A 17,678-nucleotide genomic window follows, 5' to 3' on the forward strand; every position below is an offset into this window, starting at 1 on the left:
AGTGATTTTTGGTTTCCAAGAAGGTTAACAATAATATACATAGGCTTGCTATATTAATCATTAAATATGCTACATTCAGAAGATGATGGTGTCAGCACTGGACTGTAAAAGTTTTAAAGTGTCGGCACAGGTTTTTGCATCTTTTTATTGAAGATGTACTGTTTGAGGATCTTTGGTGGAGGTCTGATCGAGACATCCTCAGGACTGCAGCTACTTGAAATTGTTCTGTGTAGCCGTTCAGGGGTGGATTCAATAATCACAAGAAATTGTACAAAACCGTTGTATGCCCAGCTTGGTTTCCCTGGTGTACAGAGCTAATCAAATCAGACTCCCAGACCATCAGGCTTCCACACTGACACACATTAGTTACAACGGCTTGAAGTGGACTAATGGAGTGCAGTGTCATGATCACTCCCCATGCAGAGGGACGCGCTAGAGGTCTCAGAAGTAGTCGACTCACTTAAATTAGGGGATTTTCTCTGCTTGGTCTGATAACTGAGATGCCGTCCCTGGTCTACACCTGGATCCAGTTCATACACACTAAACACTGTAGTTACAGATTCCGTACAGGGATGGAAATAAGTCTGCTAGCGGTTTGATCCATTCCTGGTTTTACTATGAGTTTAATAAGACACACCTGAGCTTGTTACCTGTACAGTGTGGCTAATCAAGTTTGTAGTAGAACCTGGAATGGATGAAACTGCTATGTAAAAGGAGTCTCGTTTCCATTCAGCAGTAGTGAAGTAACAGATTATTATTATTATTTATTTTAAATACTAGTCCAGAGAGGAATGTTGAATAAGCAGCCACAAATGGTCGTATGTTTTTAATTCAGATTTCACTGAATTAAAAAAAAAAAAATACTATTTACATATAAAAAGCCAGTGTCTGAATTCTAATTTCAGATCTACATAATTGAAAATGCGCTTCTTTGCTTTTTAAAAACAGCCTTTTGTGACAATACAATGGCCAAATTGATGAGAAAACAGCTTTCCATTCATTAGCCAATAATTGAACTTGCTGAAAAATATGTGCACGCAAGCAAGAGGCTGGTTGTGTTTTTATCTGTGTAATCAATTGCTTGGCTTTAACCAAATAACAAAACATGCTTGACATGATGTAGGTTTTAAAACATCTGTGCTTCATGAAGAACTTCAAATAAAAGTAGAATGCTTTTTTTGAAAGCCTGTTTTCAGATGTTTGTTAAAACACAGCCAGCAACAGTCTACAAAGTGATTCATGTATTCATGACTGTTTGGCTAATATTTAGCTTCAAAATGTCATGAATTGCTTTTTTATATTTCCATTAATATATTTTAATTTAGTAGTCGCCAATTAGTTTTTTTGTGTTTCTCCCCAATTCAGTAATGTCCAATTATTTTGTTTAGCTCAGCTCACCGCTACCACCCCTTCGCTGACTCTGGAGCAGCGAAGACGAGCACACGCTGTCCTCCGAAGCGTGTGCTGTCAGCCGCACGCTTTTTTTCACACTACAGACTCACCATGCAGCCACCCAAGAGCTACAGCGTCGGAAGACAATGCAGTTCTGGGCAGCTTACAGGAAAGCCCGCAGGCGCCCGGCCAGACCACAGGGGTCGCTGGTGCACGGTGAGCCGAGGACACCCTGGCCGACCTAACCCTCCCTCCCCCCGGGCGACGCTCGGCCAATTTTGTGCCGCCCCCTGGGAGAGCCCGTCCTGAGTCGGCAAAAGAATAGCCTGGACTCGAACCGATGAAGTCCAGACTATAGGGTGCAACCTGCATTCTACGTGAGTGCTTTTACTGGGTGCGCCACTCGGGAGCCCCTTTCCTTGCATTCTGTGTGGTTAAGTTATGACTATTGTTCTATAAATCTGCCTTGACCTGGCTTTGAGCTCGCCTGGAGAATCCTATGTGCCCAGACTGATACCATTCCTCATGATAACACAATACTGGAGCAAGAGAACCCAGACCCACTGGAATGAGTGCAAACACCATACAATTGTTTGAAGAAAAAAAAAAAAGAAAAAGAGCAATTAAAGCTACTTGTTCTTAAGCAGCGCTGTAGCAGACTGCAAGGGTTTCAGACACTGTTTAAAAAAAAAACAAGTCTGGGAAAATGTAATGCAATTAACTTGGGATGAAAGTTTATATATTCTTTAAAAAAAAAAAAAAAGTACTTATTATATTTTTAATACAAGAGCTGATCTCGCCACCCCGCTGCAAAATGACAGCAAAAATCTGCTTCAAAACACGCACGCCTTTGAATTCTTTAAAATATTCACTCTGACAAACCAGGCAAACTGAAATAGATCTCGTATAAGCTTTGGTGGTACACCTACAGCTGCATAATTTGTGTATAGTGTGTAGTTAGTAGCCACTTACTGCATGCGTTTCCCCAGAGGCGGCTTTGCTTTTTAAAAATGCAGTTTTTTCTGTCGCTTTTTTGTGCTAAGCAAAAAAAAAACAGTAACGAACTGTGACTTCAATTCCCAATGGAGAAATAATGGATGCAAGCGATACTGAAACTAGATTAATGAAATATACAGATTATTATTATTATTATTTTTAATAAAAAAAGGACAAGCCTTGAATTCTGCAATCTGTTTAAAACTTATCTTTTACATGGAGAACATAACATAGCATGTGATTGTGCGGTAATGTTGTCTAGAATTAAAAGGGATACTAACCAGTGGTTCTTATGGCAAATTACTTAAAGTTCTTAAAATACTTTGTGTTCAGGTGCTCTGACTAGTTAGAAGCAGATCATCAGTTCCAGTTACCTGCAACCAAAATGTTTAACACAGACTAGATTAGCCAATAAAAGTAAGGGTGCCAGCACCATCTAATGCTGAGCCAGCCTATGTTACAGAGATGTACGGCACATAATTAGAACTGAAGAGCAATATTTTAGTAACTACACTAAAGGGTGTTCAGGTCAGTGCTGAGTTGTGCTTTACCTCACTTGCAGAGCTGTTAAGGGAAGTAGTATCCCTCGCTGTGATTTATTTAATAGACAAAATGTACTAATTGATTAAATTAGGGCTACTGAAGTGAGGCCACATAACTAAGAACTGGGGTTATAATTACTAAAGAATAATAGAAAAAAAGACGCTTCTCAGCTCCAAACGTAACAGCCCAGGGTCCTTGAGCAGCAGGTGCCACCTGGAATAAAAGAGGAGAGAAAAAAAAAAGAAAAACTGTGTGCTTGTTAGGGGACAATCAGGGCTCATGCGGCAGACTGTTCCACTTCAAAGCCATTTGAACTCTGTATTGTTGGTCTCTCGAGTGCTCAGAGTTGATTAGTATCATAAAGAGAAAGGAATAAAGACGGCAGCGCAAGCGAGGGACCCGTTCAATAGCTGTGAGTTTTGTTAGGGTGAAATGAATCTGAACGCGTTACGTAAGCAGCCCACTTCAGAATCTTTACAAACCAATTAGGAGTTCTAGAACCTGGTGCTGAAGAAAGGCCTGTGGCTTCGGCTTTTTTGAATATTTATTCACCGAATTCATTTAAAAGTTAGCCCAATGGATGAAGACGGTCCGTCCTCCAAAAAGTAGAATATAAATGAAGAATTACTTTTTTCAGCCCATTCAGGCTCCTTTGATCATTCAATAATACCCTGATGTCTATGAATACATAATAGCATTCTCTTCAACTTGGGTTTTAATGTAATTTCTAGGTATACACAATGTGCAATAAATGCCCTATTTGACATTCACTTTCTCTCCCTAAATATCTTGGTATCCCTAAATATGATCCACATTTGCTGTTAATAAAACTTATATACTTTCTCAATTTAATTAAAAACTGGTGTTTAAAAAGCATCTAAAACAAACTACAGGAAGTTATGTGGTTCTGCTGTTTCCTATAAGGTGAGAGGAGGCAGTCAGAGACTGCTTTAAACCTAAATTAGACCTAACAAATACTTCTATTCACTTTCTGACCAACTAACTGCCCTAGATCTTACATACCGCAGAGTCAAACCCCTGTGAAGAGGTTTAGCTCCTATGTGTAACATTACTATTGCTTCATTTTCAAACAGTAACAGAAAAAGTGGTCTCATACTGTACATATTTTTGTTGGGTTGTACTAGAAAGAACGTCAGTCTAACGGACGATAGCCCACAAAGTTGCTCTGTCAATACAGCTCATGTATCCAGTGTGGATCCTGTCTCCTGGTTCCTGGAGAAGGTAGAGTAACAGCCCATAAAACAAGCCAGCCCCCCCGACCGCTGGGCATCACAGGAGCTGCTTTCCAGATTTCCCCAGCCTCCTGTTTCCTGTCAATGAAACCCCGAGAACCTGATAATCTGGGAACTGGAATGACTCATTGACTCAAGAGTTGCATGGAAAATAAATTATACAATTGCACAAGACCCAACGAAATCCCTTATAGATTTCACCAGTCTACTGAAAAACATCCGAGTTCGGGAGGTTCATCGGAGCCAACAACCATGACATTTATTATTTCAAATCAGATGGCCTACACTTTACTTTTATGCTTTAACACTAAAACAATAGCTTATAATTCCTACAGGTTCTTACTAAAATGCTACTGAACTGAATAAGCCTCCTATTGACCTTTCGGTTTGCATTTGGGTAGAATAAAGATTTTTTTTTACCTATATTAATTTAGTGTGAGACTTTAAGGACTCCCGGTACGTGTCTGTACCTGTCGAAAGTTAAAGCACCTGAGGCTGGTGCCAAAACTGTGTCCATAAAATATGAAATATGAAAAAGCCCACCCTACATGGCATGAAGGTAAGTTTGCTTAAGATGTTTTTCGTCGCAGTACCTCTAAATTGATGGCTAGCAGATGAAAAATAAAGTCACTAGCCAGCGAATCAAAAGAGTACAGTGACAGATGGGATCTTCACTGTAGCTGCTGGGGTTTAGTCTTCTTTCAATACATGTTAATTTTCAAAATGTAAAATATGTATATTCACTGCGTCGATATGCAGAAAATATTGTGTGTGGCAACGCTAAAAACTGTCCATCCACGACCAAGAAAAACTGAACATGAAAGTGGAAAACAGCAAAACAGTAAGACAATCCTGCTCATATACTTTCATAACGAAATATATATATATTTTTTTTTTTTTCAAAACATTAGTTAAATGCATTGCAAGCAGAGTGGCAGCAGATTGGCCAGCGATCACCTTTTCGTGCTCATTTTAACATGTGAATTGAGCGAGTGGAAAAAAAAAGAAGTTTCCCTGTCTATTCCTGGCCTCACACCACCAAACAAACCAAGTCATTAATAAGAAGTTAATTATTACATCTTAACACAACAAAGTTTACAGAACTCAAGGTCAAAACGTTGAATACACTTTTAATCCTGGGCACTGCGGTCATCAATAACACTGCTAATACTGTATACTCAGCCCTGTGGCTTTGAGCACACACTCTCTTTATAAAAGCAGCAGATAAAGGAATGTTTTGATCACCGGAGTAGCTCTTACAACAGAAAAACCTTCCGTTCTTTAATGTAGTCTTTTTGTTGTATGCATGACATTTGGATCAGTCCCCAGGAGAAGAAATCAAAGACCTCCCGATTGTTTGAGAGTTCAGTGCTTTGAAAAAGGTGTTTGTTTGCCCCGGGACTCCAGCTGAGTGTTCAAGGAACAAGCTTTCATTCGGTTTAACCTCAGGTCTAATTTAAACCGTTTTACATTATTTAACCTGCTCTACCAGGATCAAGCTGTCATGGCGTGCCATCAATCGAGACATGTGCTGCATGAAATGATTCATAAATTGCTTGACTATCATAGTGATTACTGCTATGCTTACTTTGAATTATGGCATTGAAAAAGATACCATGATCCATGACCGAAAGCACTACATAGCTACAACGATGATTAAATGTGATTTTGAGTTGGTATAAATATAAGATTAACCTTTTTATTTATTATTTTTTATCTCATTTACTTTCTCTGCCGTTTCAAGTTTAATTGTATATTAACACACAAAAGGGGCCTCATAAATTAAGCAATAATCTCACAGTACCTGAAAGGTTCATATTTTTATTAAGAGTTTATCGGATTAGAGCCAGATGCAATCCAAAACATGTACAGGAGGCAAGGAGAGCATGATAAAGGTTTGGTGAAGACCAAAATCCAGGCAGTTCATGTTCACCATGTGGAGCGTGATAGACGGATGCAGAATTTGTGATTAACCAAATCATTTGTATAATTGCTGCAGGGCTTATTCATTCAAAGACAAACAGTACGGTATGGAAGGTATGGACCTGCAAACAGAATGTGTTAATTAAAATGTACAAAGCCTGCTGTGCACAGAGAGACACTGTTTTGGTGCTGCCTTACGCCACAGCAGGAAGCAAGGTCCAAGGGTTTTTTTTTTTTTTTTTAATAAAAGCAGACCACAAGCTGTGACCTAATCATCCAAGAAACTGATTCGTCACTTCCTGAATACCAGATGAAAATACTACTGCTTCTGTGTGCTGCACAAAGCCATGCTGATCTAACCCCTAAACCAAAACAAAAGTACAATTTAGATCACTGCAATTTTGTTTTTTAACAAGGACGGAAATACATTTACCAAAGGTAATCAATAGCACCTCAAAAAGGGGAGGAAAATATTGGATTTGCTTTGCATTTAGCTTATCCCTCGTGCCCAGACATGGCCAATGCACTACCTGGCATTTAAAGCCAAGTCCAACAGCTGTACTAATAGGTTGTGGTGGCAGCATTGCAGTCAGACCACTTCTCATTCCAGCAAGGCAAGGGTTAAAGGCAACAGTGCCTTCAAATGAGCTCAACCCCCTCTGCCAAACAGGAACACTTGAGTATTGGTATTGCTTTCTAGCAGTGTGACTGGAATATAAACACGGAGATCTGATGTGGAGTGCAACAGTGACTGGTTGTTAATCTGTATGGTTAGAGTGCCTCCAAGTTATGTATAAACACATGATGCATGTTGAAAGTATGCGTAATTAGTAATCCAATTAAATTAGACAGGCTTTAGGGTGCTGAAAGAAAGTGTCATATACAATTAAAAAAAAAAAAATACCGATGATTCATAGTGCATTTCCATAGGCTGGTCATACATTTGGTCTGAGACATTATACTGGGCAAAATAATTACTTTAGGCCAATTCTCATTGCTGCCGGTTCTAGATGATGTTAAAAACAAAAGCTGTCAACCAGATGGAACACTTTAGTAACAACGTGATCTGATCTAGCGCTTTTAAAAGCTGGTACTTTGAATTTAAAAAGAGTACGTATAATTAAATCATGGGCATTTACAACCCATTCCCCTCCAAATTGAATGCTTTGACATGGGTGTCCATTGCACGCTTAGTTTAACTATTAAATATATCTGAATATATGTTTGGCAATGAGGGAAATAGGTAGTGGGTTAACCTTTCCATCTTATATTCGCTCTTCTGATCTTCCTCAAAGCCCACCCAGTTTACCCACCTCGATACTGAAGTAGCCCCTGTCCACGTAATCGCCCAGGAAGAGGTATCTTGTGTTGTTAGGCGAACCTCCCACTTCAAACAGCTTCATCAGGTCAAAGAACTGTCCGTGAATGTCACCACACACTGCGGGGAGGACACAGAGACATTTAGCCTACCAGGAGCGGGAGGCATGAAAGACACACGCGTGTACAGCTGTGGCCAACACTTTTGCATCACCCTATAGAATGAACAGGTGTTGCTTCATAAAGTCGAATGAAACCTGCCGAATAATGTTACGTTAACATATTGAATTACATACCGTACTGGACTGCTACTATGGTTTCCGGTAGACTTTTGTGATATCATTTTGTTGTTTATTTGATTACATGATGTTAAATAAAAGATTTAACCCTTTGCGGTCCTATATCGGACGGGGTACGACATTGCAATTTTCCCTTTCCGGTCCAATGTTGGACCCTGTCAGACATCATCAAAAAGACGCAAAAAACAGGTCTCTAGTCGTTTTTTTCTCCGGAAAAAGCAGAGAAAACCATTTAATGGCAGAGTAAGATCGATAGGAGCCGGAAAAACAAACAAAAAAAAAAGGCAGGCCCGTATCTCATGAATACAGATAGCCCCGGCATCACATCGATAACACGGACATAAACAAACAAGATAGCTGCTTCTGCATCCAGCGCTCGGAGAATATCACAGACATTTACAGAGCTTTTTTTAGATGTTATAGTAATAAAATAATGACTTGGATCGCATTATTGAGGAGTTTGGTGATAAAACGAGTGATCAGGAGATGATTTATCGGTATGCACTACCACTACTGTTATTATTATTTGATTATTTAGCAGACGCCTTTATCCAAGGCGACTTACAGAAACTAGGGTGTGTGAACTATGCATCAGCTGCAGAGTCACTTACAATTACGTCTCACCCGAAAGACAGAGCACAAGGAGGTTAAGTGACTTGCTCAGAGGGGGTCACACAATGAGTCAGTGGCTGAGGTGGGATTTGAACCGGGGACCTCCTGGTTACAAGCCCTTTTCTTTAACCACTGGACCACACAGCCTATCAAGAGGTATGTGAAAAAAACAGCGAACAAGGGGTGGGGCGGGGCTGGAGATGCAGTACTGAGCGTCCTGTTGATATGCAGTGCCTTTTAAACCTATTTTACTCTGAAAAAAAAACACTTTTAAACAGCGCATCTAAAATAAACTGCGGGTGTGAAAATAAATTGGACCGGACGCGCCTGAGACGCGCTGAATAAATGGACCGCTAAGGGTTAAATTATGTTGATTGATTGAGAGATAGATAGATATATATCTATATCTATATATATATATATATATATATATATATATATATATATATAGATATCTATATATAATATATATATATATATATATATATATATATATATATATATATATATAGCTTTATTTTTTATTATGTCTCAATCCTAAAATTCTAGGTGATGCAAAACTTTTGGCCACAGCTGTAGAATAAAACAATCTTTGTGAATAGTAGAGCATATAACAATAATAATAACAATAATAATAATAATAATAATAATAATAATAATAATAATAATAATAATAATACATCTCTGTATAAACTACAGGAGCTTATTATCTTAGTAGCGAGACCATTCCAAGATTACACAAGCCTGCAGTGGTTAATAAAAACAAAACCATCTTACAGGTTTAGTCTTCTTGTGAACATTTTAAAGCCTTGCTCTCATTGTTTATAGTGTCACCAGATCTCCTTAAAACAATTCCAGCCTTATTATGTTCTTTATTTTTCATTACCTGCAATAATGTGACCTACAACTGCTAGTGTTATTCACATTACTGTATTTATCTGTTTTTATTAGCCCAGGGATCCATGCAAAGTGCAATCTTCAGTTATGTTATTATTGCCTTAAATTTGCAGTTCTTGTTTTCTTGTTTAGGTATATTATTGAAATGACCAGGTGCCAGGAATTTGAGCAATCAAGCCACTGCTAAATCTTCTCTGAGCTGATCCCATCCTGACATGAGTCATGAGTAAGTAGCGTAGAAGTTGTTCATGCAGCTAAAATAACATTGTATTTAATAAGGCTGCATTGTTCAGCCTCCTGGCTCCTGATCGTTTAAATAGACTTAGTTGAGGGTAGTTTTGAAACTCAGGACTGGGTGCACTGCTAGAGGGAGTTCCAAGCCTTTAAACGCTTTTATCAGCCTTGTTGATTAGGTGCAGTTTTAACTACTGGGACCAAAGATACTTGGCATCACATGCATCCCTACAGAAAAGTCAATGTAGAAGGTTACAACAGATTGAAGTTATTGCTAAAGCAGCTAAACAGAAAGAAAAGGGGATTATCAAAGGTATTTTTATCATATTTGACAAGAAGCGTATTTACAGGCTTTGGCACACAGGCGACAATTTTCTTATCTAAATTTTCCGAGTTCAAGAAGCAATGGGGGCTGGAACAAAAGGACTGTGAGCAAAGGCGCTTTAAGAACAAACAAAGAACAGCAAGGCCATTAAGACAAAGACTGTACTTTGGTCCCGTGGCTCGAAGCCACACAGATTCAGTGTCATACACTGGTAAAAACACATAGAGGGAACACATGCAAAACATCTGTCAAACAGATATAAACAACAGCGTGCTGCACAGAACTCCAGCAACTAATTCAAAAGAAAAAAACACGAGCCCAAGTGTTTGAGCTAGGCGTGAGCCAGGGATTTACCATCTGTGCCATTCCTGTCAAACACTATGTGTTTCGTATTCCCAGGCACTGGTGCAACGACCTGGACAAATCCACTTGCTGCACCTCGCTGGGATGTTACTGTGATTAAATCAGTTCTGTATATCTTTTCAGAGGTCTCTCCGTATACTGGTAAACAGAAAGGTTGGGTTCCTTTACAATACAGTGAGTGGCCATGTGATGTCCCGGTTTTAATAGCCAACCAGGTTGAATGGTGGAGGGTTCAAAATGCAGATCTTTCTTACAACTTGTCTTGTGTAAGCAATCAGGATCCGACAGCGCAGCTTCTGAACCCGGCGCTACAATGCAGTAAAAACCATCTGCTTCAGATTTCTGCATTGCTGTCCAAATCTGTACCTTAAAATCAATGCAGTGTTTCTATTAGACTACACTATAATTTGATGTGTGCTTCTAAAATACTTCAAGATTTTAATAAAATACCATGCCACTCAAAAGCTGAACTGATTATTTTCTGAAGGCGATACGTACAGGTAACCATGGAGGGAATGTTTTTTCTATAGGCTACATCGTTGACATGGCATTTCAGGTGGGGGATGTTGTTATGCTATGTTCTTTTAAAACACATTTTCAAGACTGTTTCCTGTGTTCCTCACCGCAGTTTAAGCATATTAATCTTGATTTGCAACAGGTGGCTTTAACACCGAACATCAATTACAAAAGCGTGGATTTTCAGAGACCTTGAGGCTCAATATGCTTGAAACAAAAGTAATTGCTGTGAAGTACATTATTTTAGTGCATCAGCGTTCACTTCTCTCCCAATCATTTTGTAAAGACTATGGAGTCACACGTGTTTCTTTTTAATATTGTATTCATATTCAAAATACGATACTAAAACATAGTGCTTTTTTATGGTAGATCATTACACTGTTGTGTTGAGGTTAAACAAACACAAATAATTAACTTATTGGAATATAGGTGCTGCACGTTTAACTGTCTAATCTGAAAACTGTAATCTTTTCTGCGTTAAGCGCCTATGACGGGCTTATTTCCGACACTGTAGGAGTGCTGGACCATTGAAACTAGCAGTAACCTTGGTCCTCAATTTACATGTTTTTCCAGTACACACACAGGACAGCACTTCCAGGCAGCCATCGATACTTTAAACAGTGTAGCTACAGCGATTGCTCTAGAGAAGAGCTGTCCAATTAAACATTTTCCAGGTGTTAAATTTGAAATTATACCTACATGTTTAAACCATTTTCAAAAGACCTGCATGTCAGATATAGAGGCCAGCTTTATTGTTCATACAGTAGGATGTGAGAAGCGTAAGGCTGTTATTCAAAATGTATGCAAAGTCTTTACACCACAATGTTGCACATTCGAGCACTCAAATAGACGGCTTGGAAATTTAATGGAATCAATCAACCCTATAAACCTATACATAAGATTCCACCAGCCTGAGCCTCTACTAAAGGTAATGAGTGAAAGAGAAGTTATTAAAAAGACAGGCACTACAACTGAGCTGGACTTGTTCACAGCTGGTGCGGCTCAGCAGCAGTACCTGTGATGGGAGCCTCCACCTCGATCATGGTCTTCTCCTGGCGTAGGACGGCGGCCCCATCGTTGATGATCCTCAGGGCCACCTCCTCCTCCAGCCGGCCCTCCTTCACCAGGTGGCTTTTGAGCACCTCCACCTTGGGCTTGCCGTCCTCGAACAGCTCCTTCATAGTGAGCCGGACAGTGGGAGGGAACGGCACGGCTGTGGGGAAAACAAGAAGAAATCGGCTCCATGAAGAAAAACAGAAGTGCTGCAATCAGCAATCACCTAACACACATCAATAATCTATGCATTGAGATTGAGATTCAAAAGCAGAAAAAAAAAGTGTAGACTCTTTACAAAAGCCTTAAAATACAACTGAAACAGACATGTCTGTATTACTGTAAAATTGCAACTTAGTGCATTGAAAAAACTGTCAATTCAATCATTAAAAAGCAGGATATCATAACCCAATGAATCCAAAAGGAAGAGCTTTAATCTTGCAAGGAATGCATGTGTTACTGGGTGGCTAGCGAAGGGAGACGTGATGCAAAATAAAAGCCACGGCAAATAATAAATCGATGAACTGCTGCATCTCTAAGCTGTATATCTGGAGGTCATGTCATGCAATGTAATACAAGTGCACATAAAGTAATCCCTGTATCCAGTGGTTTGGAGGGGTGGTTGCTGTACTGTTGACTCATTTTGCATGCTGTTGAAACGAGCACAAGGAGTCTTTTGTGTGTCTTCTGCTGAACACTAATTAGGACTCACGCATCGCTTGAGAGAAACCACAGTAGAGTAAAGCCTGGTCAAGCCACAGTGTGATTCTGGCCAAAACAAGGACACGTTTTTCCAAAATCAAACGCCTTGATTCAATCCAGCTGCAGACTGCAGTGTAAAAACGGATTGCATTATTCCAGAAACACAACATCCTTAGTTTAAAAAAAATAAAAAGAGTAAAGTACTGACGCTGCTTATAATGTGAAATAGTTTTATTGATCAGTCCACTGAACTGATTTAAAAAACTGCATTAAACAAACATTAATATATTGAACTGTATTTCCAGATTGTTAATCTTTAAATTATTGTTACTAAGAAACTAAGCTTTAAGGTTAACCGTATTCTCTCCATGTCTGCCTGTATCTTGTTTAGTAGGTAATCAATCGATTGAAAGATCTGCAGACAAACCTCTTGCTACATTTCACTGGCAGTGCTTCAATGGCTGAAACGGCTATGCTATTGGAGACTTTCAAGATGTTGGTGGCTGGATATAACTGAAAATAATTTTTAGTAGAAGATTGCTGATGTTTGATCATTTCAGACATTGCTTTGAATTACAAACCGGTGCAGAGAAAAGGAAATCACTCTGGGTAGCATTGGATAGAGATAGGTCGAGACCTCCAAAGTGACGTCTTTTCCTGTTTTGAGTTCAGTATGCAGGTTCAGTGTGCATTGATCAGGATATCCATTCCCCTTAGAGACCAGAATAAACCTTCTTGCTGGGGTCACTGAAACAGCACAGTGCTCACCGAGAACGCTTTCCAGAACAGGATTCTGGGCAGTGGAAACACTGCTCAAGTCCTCGGATGGGTTTGTGTGACCACACTGCTTCCCACATCCTCCCGTCAGCCCTTTCATTTAAAGGCTGTGAAGCGAGTTCAAGGAAATACAAAAAACAGTGCGAACAGTTCCAACAACTGTGACAACTTTTGACTTCTGGTACAGTAGTCTACAGTTTGCCAAGAAAATGTATATTTATTTAAGAGCTGGCTGTGTATAGCATTGAATAGGACTTTTCAAACAAGAAGTACTTAATTTATGTCTGCTTGATTTAATGAGGTATTGACCTCTGGATAGTACTGGAAATTACTGATTCATATCTATTGGTCCCACATCAAAGTCCTGTTTTACTTTAAGTTCACAAAAGGAGGTTCACTGTATTAGTTTTTGCACATAAAGAATCATACAGGCACGTGGATCATGATTTGTATATATTCAAGGTCCTTAACGGTAATAAAACTCTATGATTTAAGGTCCTCATTTTACAGCCTTTGAGCTCATAACCTTAATAAGACAAACCATGAATACTTTTCAAAACACATTTATATATTAAAAAAAAAAAAAAGCAAACAGGAACCCATGGAATGCAATTAGAGACTAAAATGCTCTGAAAAAATGCAATCAAATAGTTTGAATGCACAAAGCACAAATACTGTGCATAGCTGTTTCAATAATCTGCAGTAAAAGTCAAGCCAAGCAAGTGGCGGCATGTTTAGGAGCTAGCGCTGCCTTTCACATTCGCAGGAATTTGCAGTGTGGTTATCCAGCAAGCCAAAGCTTAAGTGATTGGTTGGCGATAAATTTTCTTTCTAAAAGGTTCTGGTTAAGTATTTCACCCACCCCTTCACTTAACTGTCTACAGAGAAAACCTACCTATTTCAAAGGAAGAATGCTTTAAGATTTTGATGACTGTGAAGCGTAGCAGAGGAAGGAAAATTGCGTGCATGTTCCATATGCAGTCGTCTGTATAAATCTGGCTTATTTTTGACAATGGTTAATAGAAGGTCAGATGAACTAGTAGTGTAGGAGACCAGATGCAGGTTAGAAAACCTCAAACTCACCATCCTATACTGCAACATATTCTGTATTACGGTGCTGTATGTCTAGTTTGTGATCAAGACGATTACAGGCAGTAGCAAGAACAACACCACTTACTGATCTTGCTAAATCACCAAGAATTGCTCAACCTCTTGCACTTACGCACATTCCTTGTTTTTTTTTTGGTACTGTAGAAGATCCTTGAAATAGGTCATCAAAATGAAAGCTGTGTACAACCTTCAGACACATTCTTCCCATGCAGGGCTTGAGTTTTTAGTTCTGAACCTATTCAAATAGTTATGCTTTGGGTAGTGAAGTTCCGTGGAGCTGCTTGATAACAGAACAAGGGAACAGTGAAATAATGTGGGTCAAAAAGCAATCCTTGCTTTGTTGTTCGAATTCACCCCATACTGGTTGGATCCAAAGCAAGTCCCAGTTTCCCAAGCAAGGACGTTTACAGGTTCAACTGCTAAAGGCCTTTTTTATATTTATTTAAGCAAGGTGAGTCAAAGTCTGTGCCTGCCTGAGTGATTTCCAGATCCTGACATATGATAGGGCAGTTTGAGTTTGCGTACCTGGCTGGGCTCCCATGTTTTGACTGAACTGCCTTTTCTGCCCACTGGGAACCAGTTCTGCCAGAGACTGAAGAGTTCAGTAGTAAATTTCACAGATCAGTTCTCTGTGTTTTCTGCCAACTGATCTTTCTGGCTTAAGCTTTGAAAAAAAAAAAAAAAAAGGTTTTGCTCCAGGCAGCCTCACACACACACACACCCCTCTACTAGCTCTCATTATAAGCACTCCTCTGTGTATTAGCCTACAGTATCAAAGTGCTCAACAGGTTTCCTATGGGAGGTATATCTGAAGAGACTGTAAATGCTTGCAGCATGATATCCAGAGAACACAGTGCCATGTCCCTGCCCTGTCAGACAGTGCCAAAAAAGCACAGCCCTTCAAATTCAGGCAGCTTTAATGAACCTGATCTACAGTAGTGTGCAGCGCTAAAGAATTCAGATGTACTGTACTGAAACAAACAGTCTAAAGATCACTACTCCTTTTTACAGGCATGAACTTTCCAAACACCACTAATTCATTGGGTTTCCCCATTTTACTATACAGCTGTGGCCAAAAGTTTTGCATTACCTAGAATTTTAGGATTGAGACCATTTTTAAAATGGAAATAAAATAATAAAACTACACACAACTTCCCACAACATAAACCTTCCAAAGTAATTAAACAAGACAGAACAAACTGGATCGAATATTTACATTGATACAACAGACGCACTTTATTTCCCAAATGTGGAAAAATAGCTCGGCACACTCCTCTGCCTACCCACTCACTTCTCAGACACACATCCATGATAGCAGCAATGAGTCAACGGCTGCGTTACAATAGTATCCAAACCCTCCCTTGGCTCAAGTGACTATACAAAATATACCCAATCTACATAAAAAGCAGCGTCTGTCTCCAAAACAGACCTTGCTTTGAGAAAGCAGGTTTCCCCACATGCCACTTGGTCCAAATCCACCATGGTCTTCCATAAGTGTAGGGAGGGGTTGGGGATGTCGCATACCAGAGAGCCACGTCTCTCACAAACACACAGAAGGAAACAGCTGTTTGCAGACGTCCTAGTGCATCGTGTTACCGACTAGGGCTATAAAAAGAAGTTGTTTTACACCCTCTCCGCCCCTTAGCATGTTCTGGGTTATAGTAGATATTTAACATTCACATCCTTAGACATTAAACTGGCATATGATAAAGGAACCAAGGGTCTGTGTCCTGCAAGATCTGCACAGGATCCATTACGAGACGTTCGTAACAAGTTAGTTTGTTTGCAAGGACACTGATACAGTGATAATTACCAATTGGCAGCATTACAACGGGCTCCCTGGCAGATCGTAACTTGATTAGGACAGCTGGTTTTATATTTTGCTATATGGTTTATTAACGGAGATTCCTCCTCCTCACTCACAGTAGGCTTAATCCTGACCTGGGGCTTTCTCAAGCAGAGACTGCGGGGCTGTGTGTGTGTGGGATTTACTTTGTGACGTAGATCACACATCTCATTTCACTGTGTATGAGCCTGCAGAAGCATGAACGAGAGGCGAGTGAATTAGCCTGCTGCGCTGGTAAACGCCCTTTCATAGAGCTCTTGAGACATCAAAACCTAATGATGATGATTTCTGATAAAGTAAATTGATTAAGATTTTAGGAAGATCACCATGAATCATAATGGCAATAAGATCCAGATGACTGCCAAAAGAGCGGTTTACATTCTATGTCTTTTAGCGTCAAGATTGATCAATTAGCAACTTTTTATAAATCATAACATGTCATTCATTAGCTGGGCACCAGCACTCAGGATGACTTAGGAAGAAGGATACTGCAAACAAGCAGGCATCCTTTCTAATCTCCTGCGTGTGCAGTAGCTGTGTGGAGCTACAGGAAAAACAAACTTGTGAGGTGTAGGCACAGTAATTAACTGTGCTTTTAAGAGATGTGTTAGCAAATCTGGCATACAGATTCCCCATGAAAACGAGCTGCCTAGACCAACACACAGATATTATGTAGAGTACAGTATGTAAAAGACTTGACTTAGGGCTGTAATGTAGGCGGTCCTTCAGAAGAGACAATAATCCATTGGTTATTTCAGATCCCACTGATCCCAAGGCGAACAGATCAGTACCATTCTCTAAACACAAGGCTTCCATTTCCCAATCCCTGTAAGCAGGGGCAGGACATCACAAGAAATGCGAAATCCCGCTGCTTAAAATTTCTTCTCTTAAAATATTTCATCTCACACCATATAAAACGTGCATAGAATCAACATGCCAAACAGAGTGCGACAGGCAGGCATGATCAGTGCATTTGGGTCCGTATCACTGTTAACATATCCTATAAAGGGAAGGAGAGATATAACCATGCTTTAAAAAAAAAAAGATTAACTAGCCTTTTTCAGCAGTAAAATTACATTATTACAGTACCCTGGTTGCATAGTGGCTGATTTGCACCCAGTAATGTAGAACTCTCTAGTGATCGATTGCAGCTCAGACATTATTTGGTTTTTAAAATATAAAAGCCTCCTGTTGTGCGAGAGAAAGCAGATCTCATGCACCGAGCTGTACCTGTGAGTCACAGGGTGAGAGACCGCTGTGGTTTATAGTCTGTCCCCTCCAAATACCATGGTCATAAATTGTGACCATGAGTTACAGTAAGCAGTCATTCAATGCTACTGTACACTCACTCTTTATGGAGACCTGCAGTACTGGTAGCCTCGGTTGTAATGTTTCTGGCTTTCTATAAAAGGATGACGTAACGCGAGGGGGACATTAACAAACTACGCTGTTTCAATCAAGACTAAAAAAGGACTTATGAATATATTTCGTAAATAAGACAAATTGTTGAGCTAAATAAG

At 39.7% G+C, this 17,678-nt stretch overlaps 1 protein-coding gene across 5 annotated transcripts in view; it reads right to left on the minus strand.

The window, feature by feature from the left end:
• Positions 1-17,678, minus strand: part of LOC117966432 (serine/threonine-protein phosphatase 2B catalytic subunit gamma isoform-like) — a 50,768-nt gene that overhangs the window by 23,379 nt on the left and 9,711 nt on the right. For all 5 annotated transcript variants that reach the window (XM_059008636.1, XM_059008634.1, XM_059008633.1 and 2 more), the window contains exons 2-3: positions 11,686-11,883; positions 7,421-7,545 (exon numbers count right to left, since the gene is read on the minus strand). In XM_059008636.1, the coding sequence (XP_058864619.1) occupies positions 7,421-7,545; positions 11,686-11,883 (323 nt within the window). The remainder of the gene's footprint in view (positions 1-7,420; positions 7,546-11,685; positions 11,884-17,678) is intronic.

Source organism: Acipenser ruthenus, chromosome 37 (genome assembly GCF_902713425.1).
Source record: "Acipenser ruthenus chromosome 37, fAciRut3.2 maternal haplotype, whole genome shotgun sequence".
NCBI classification, from domain to species: Eukaryota; Metazoa; Chordata; class Actinopteri; order Acipenseriformes; family Acipenseridae; genus Acipenser; species Acipenser ruthenus.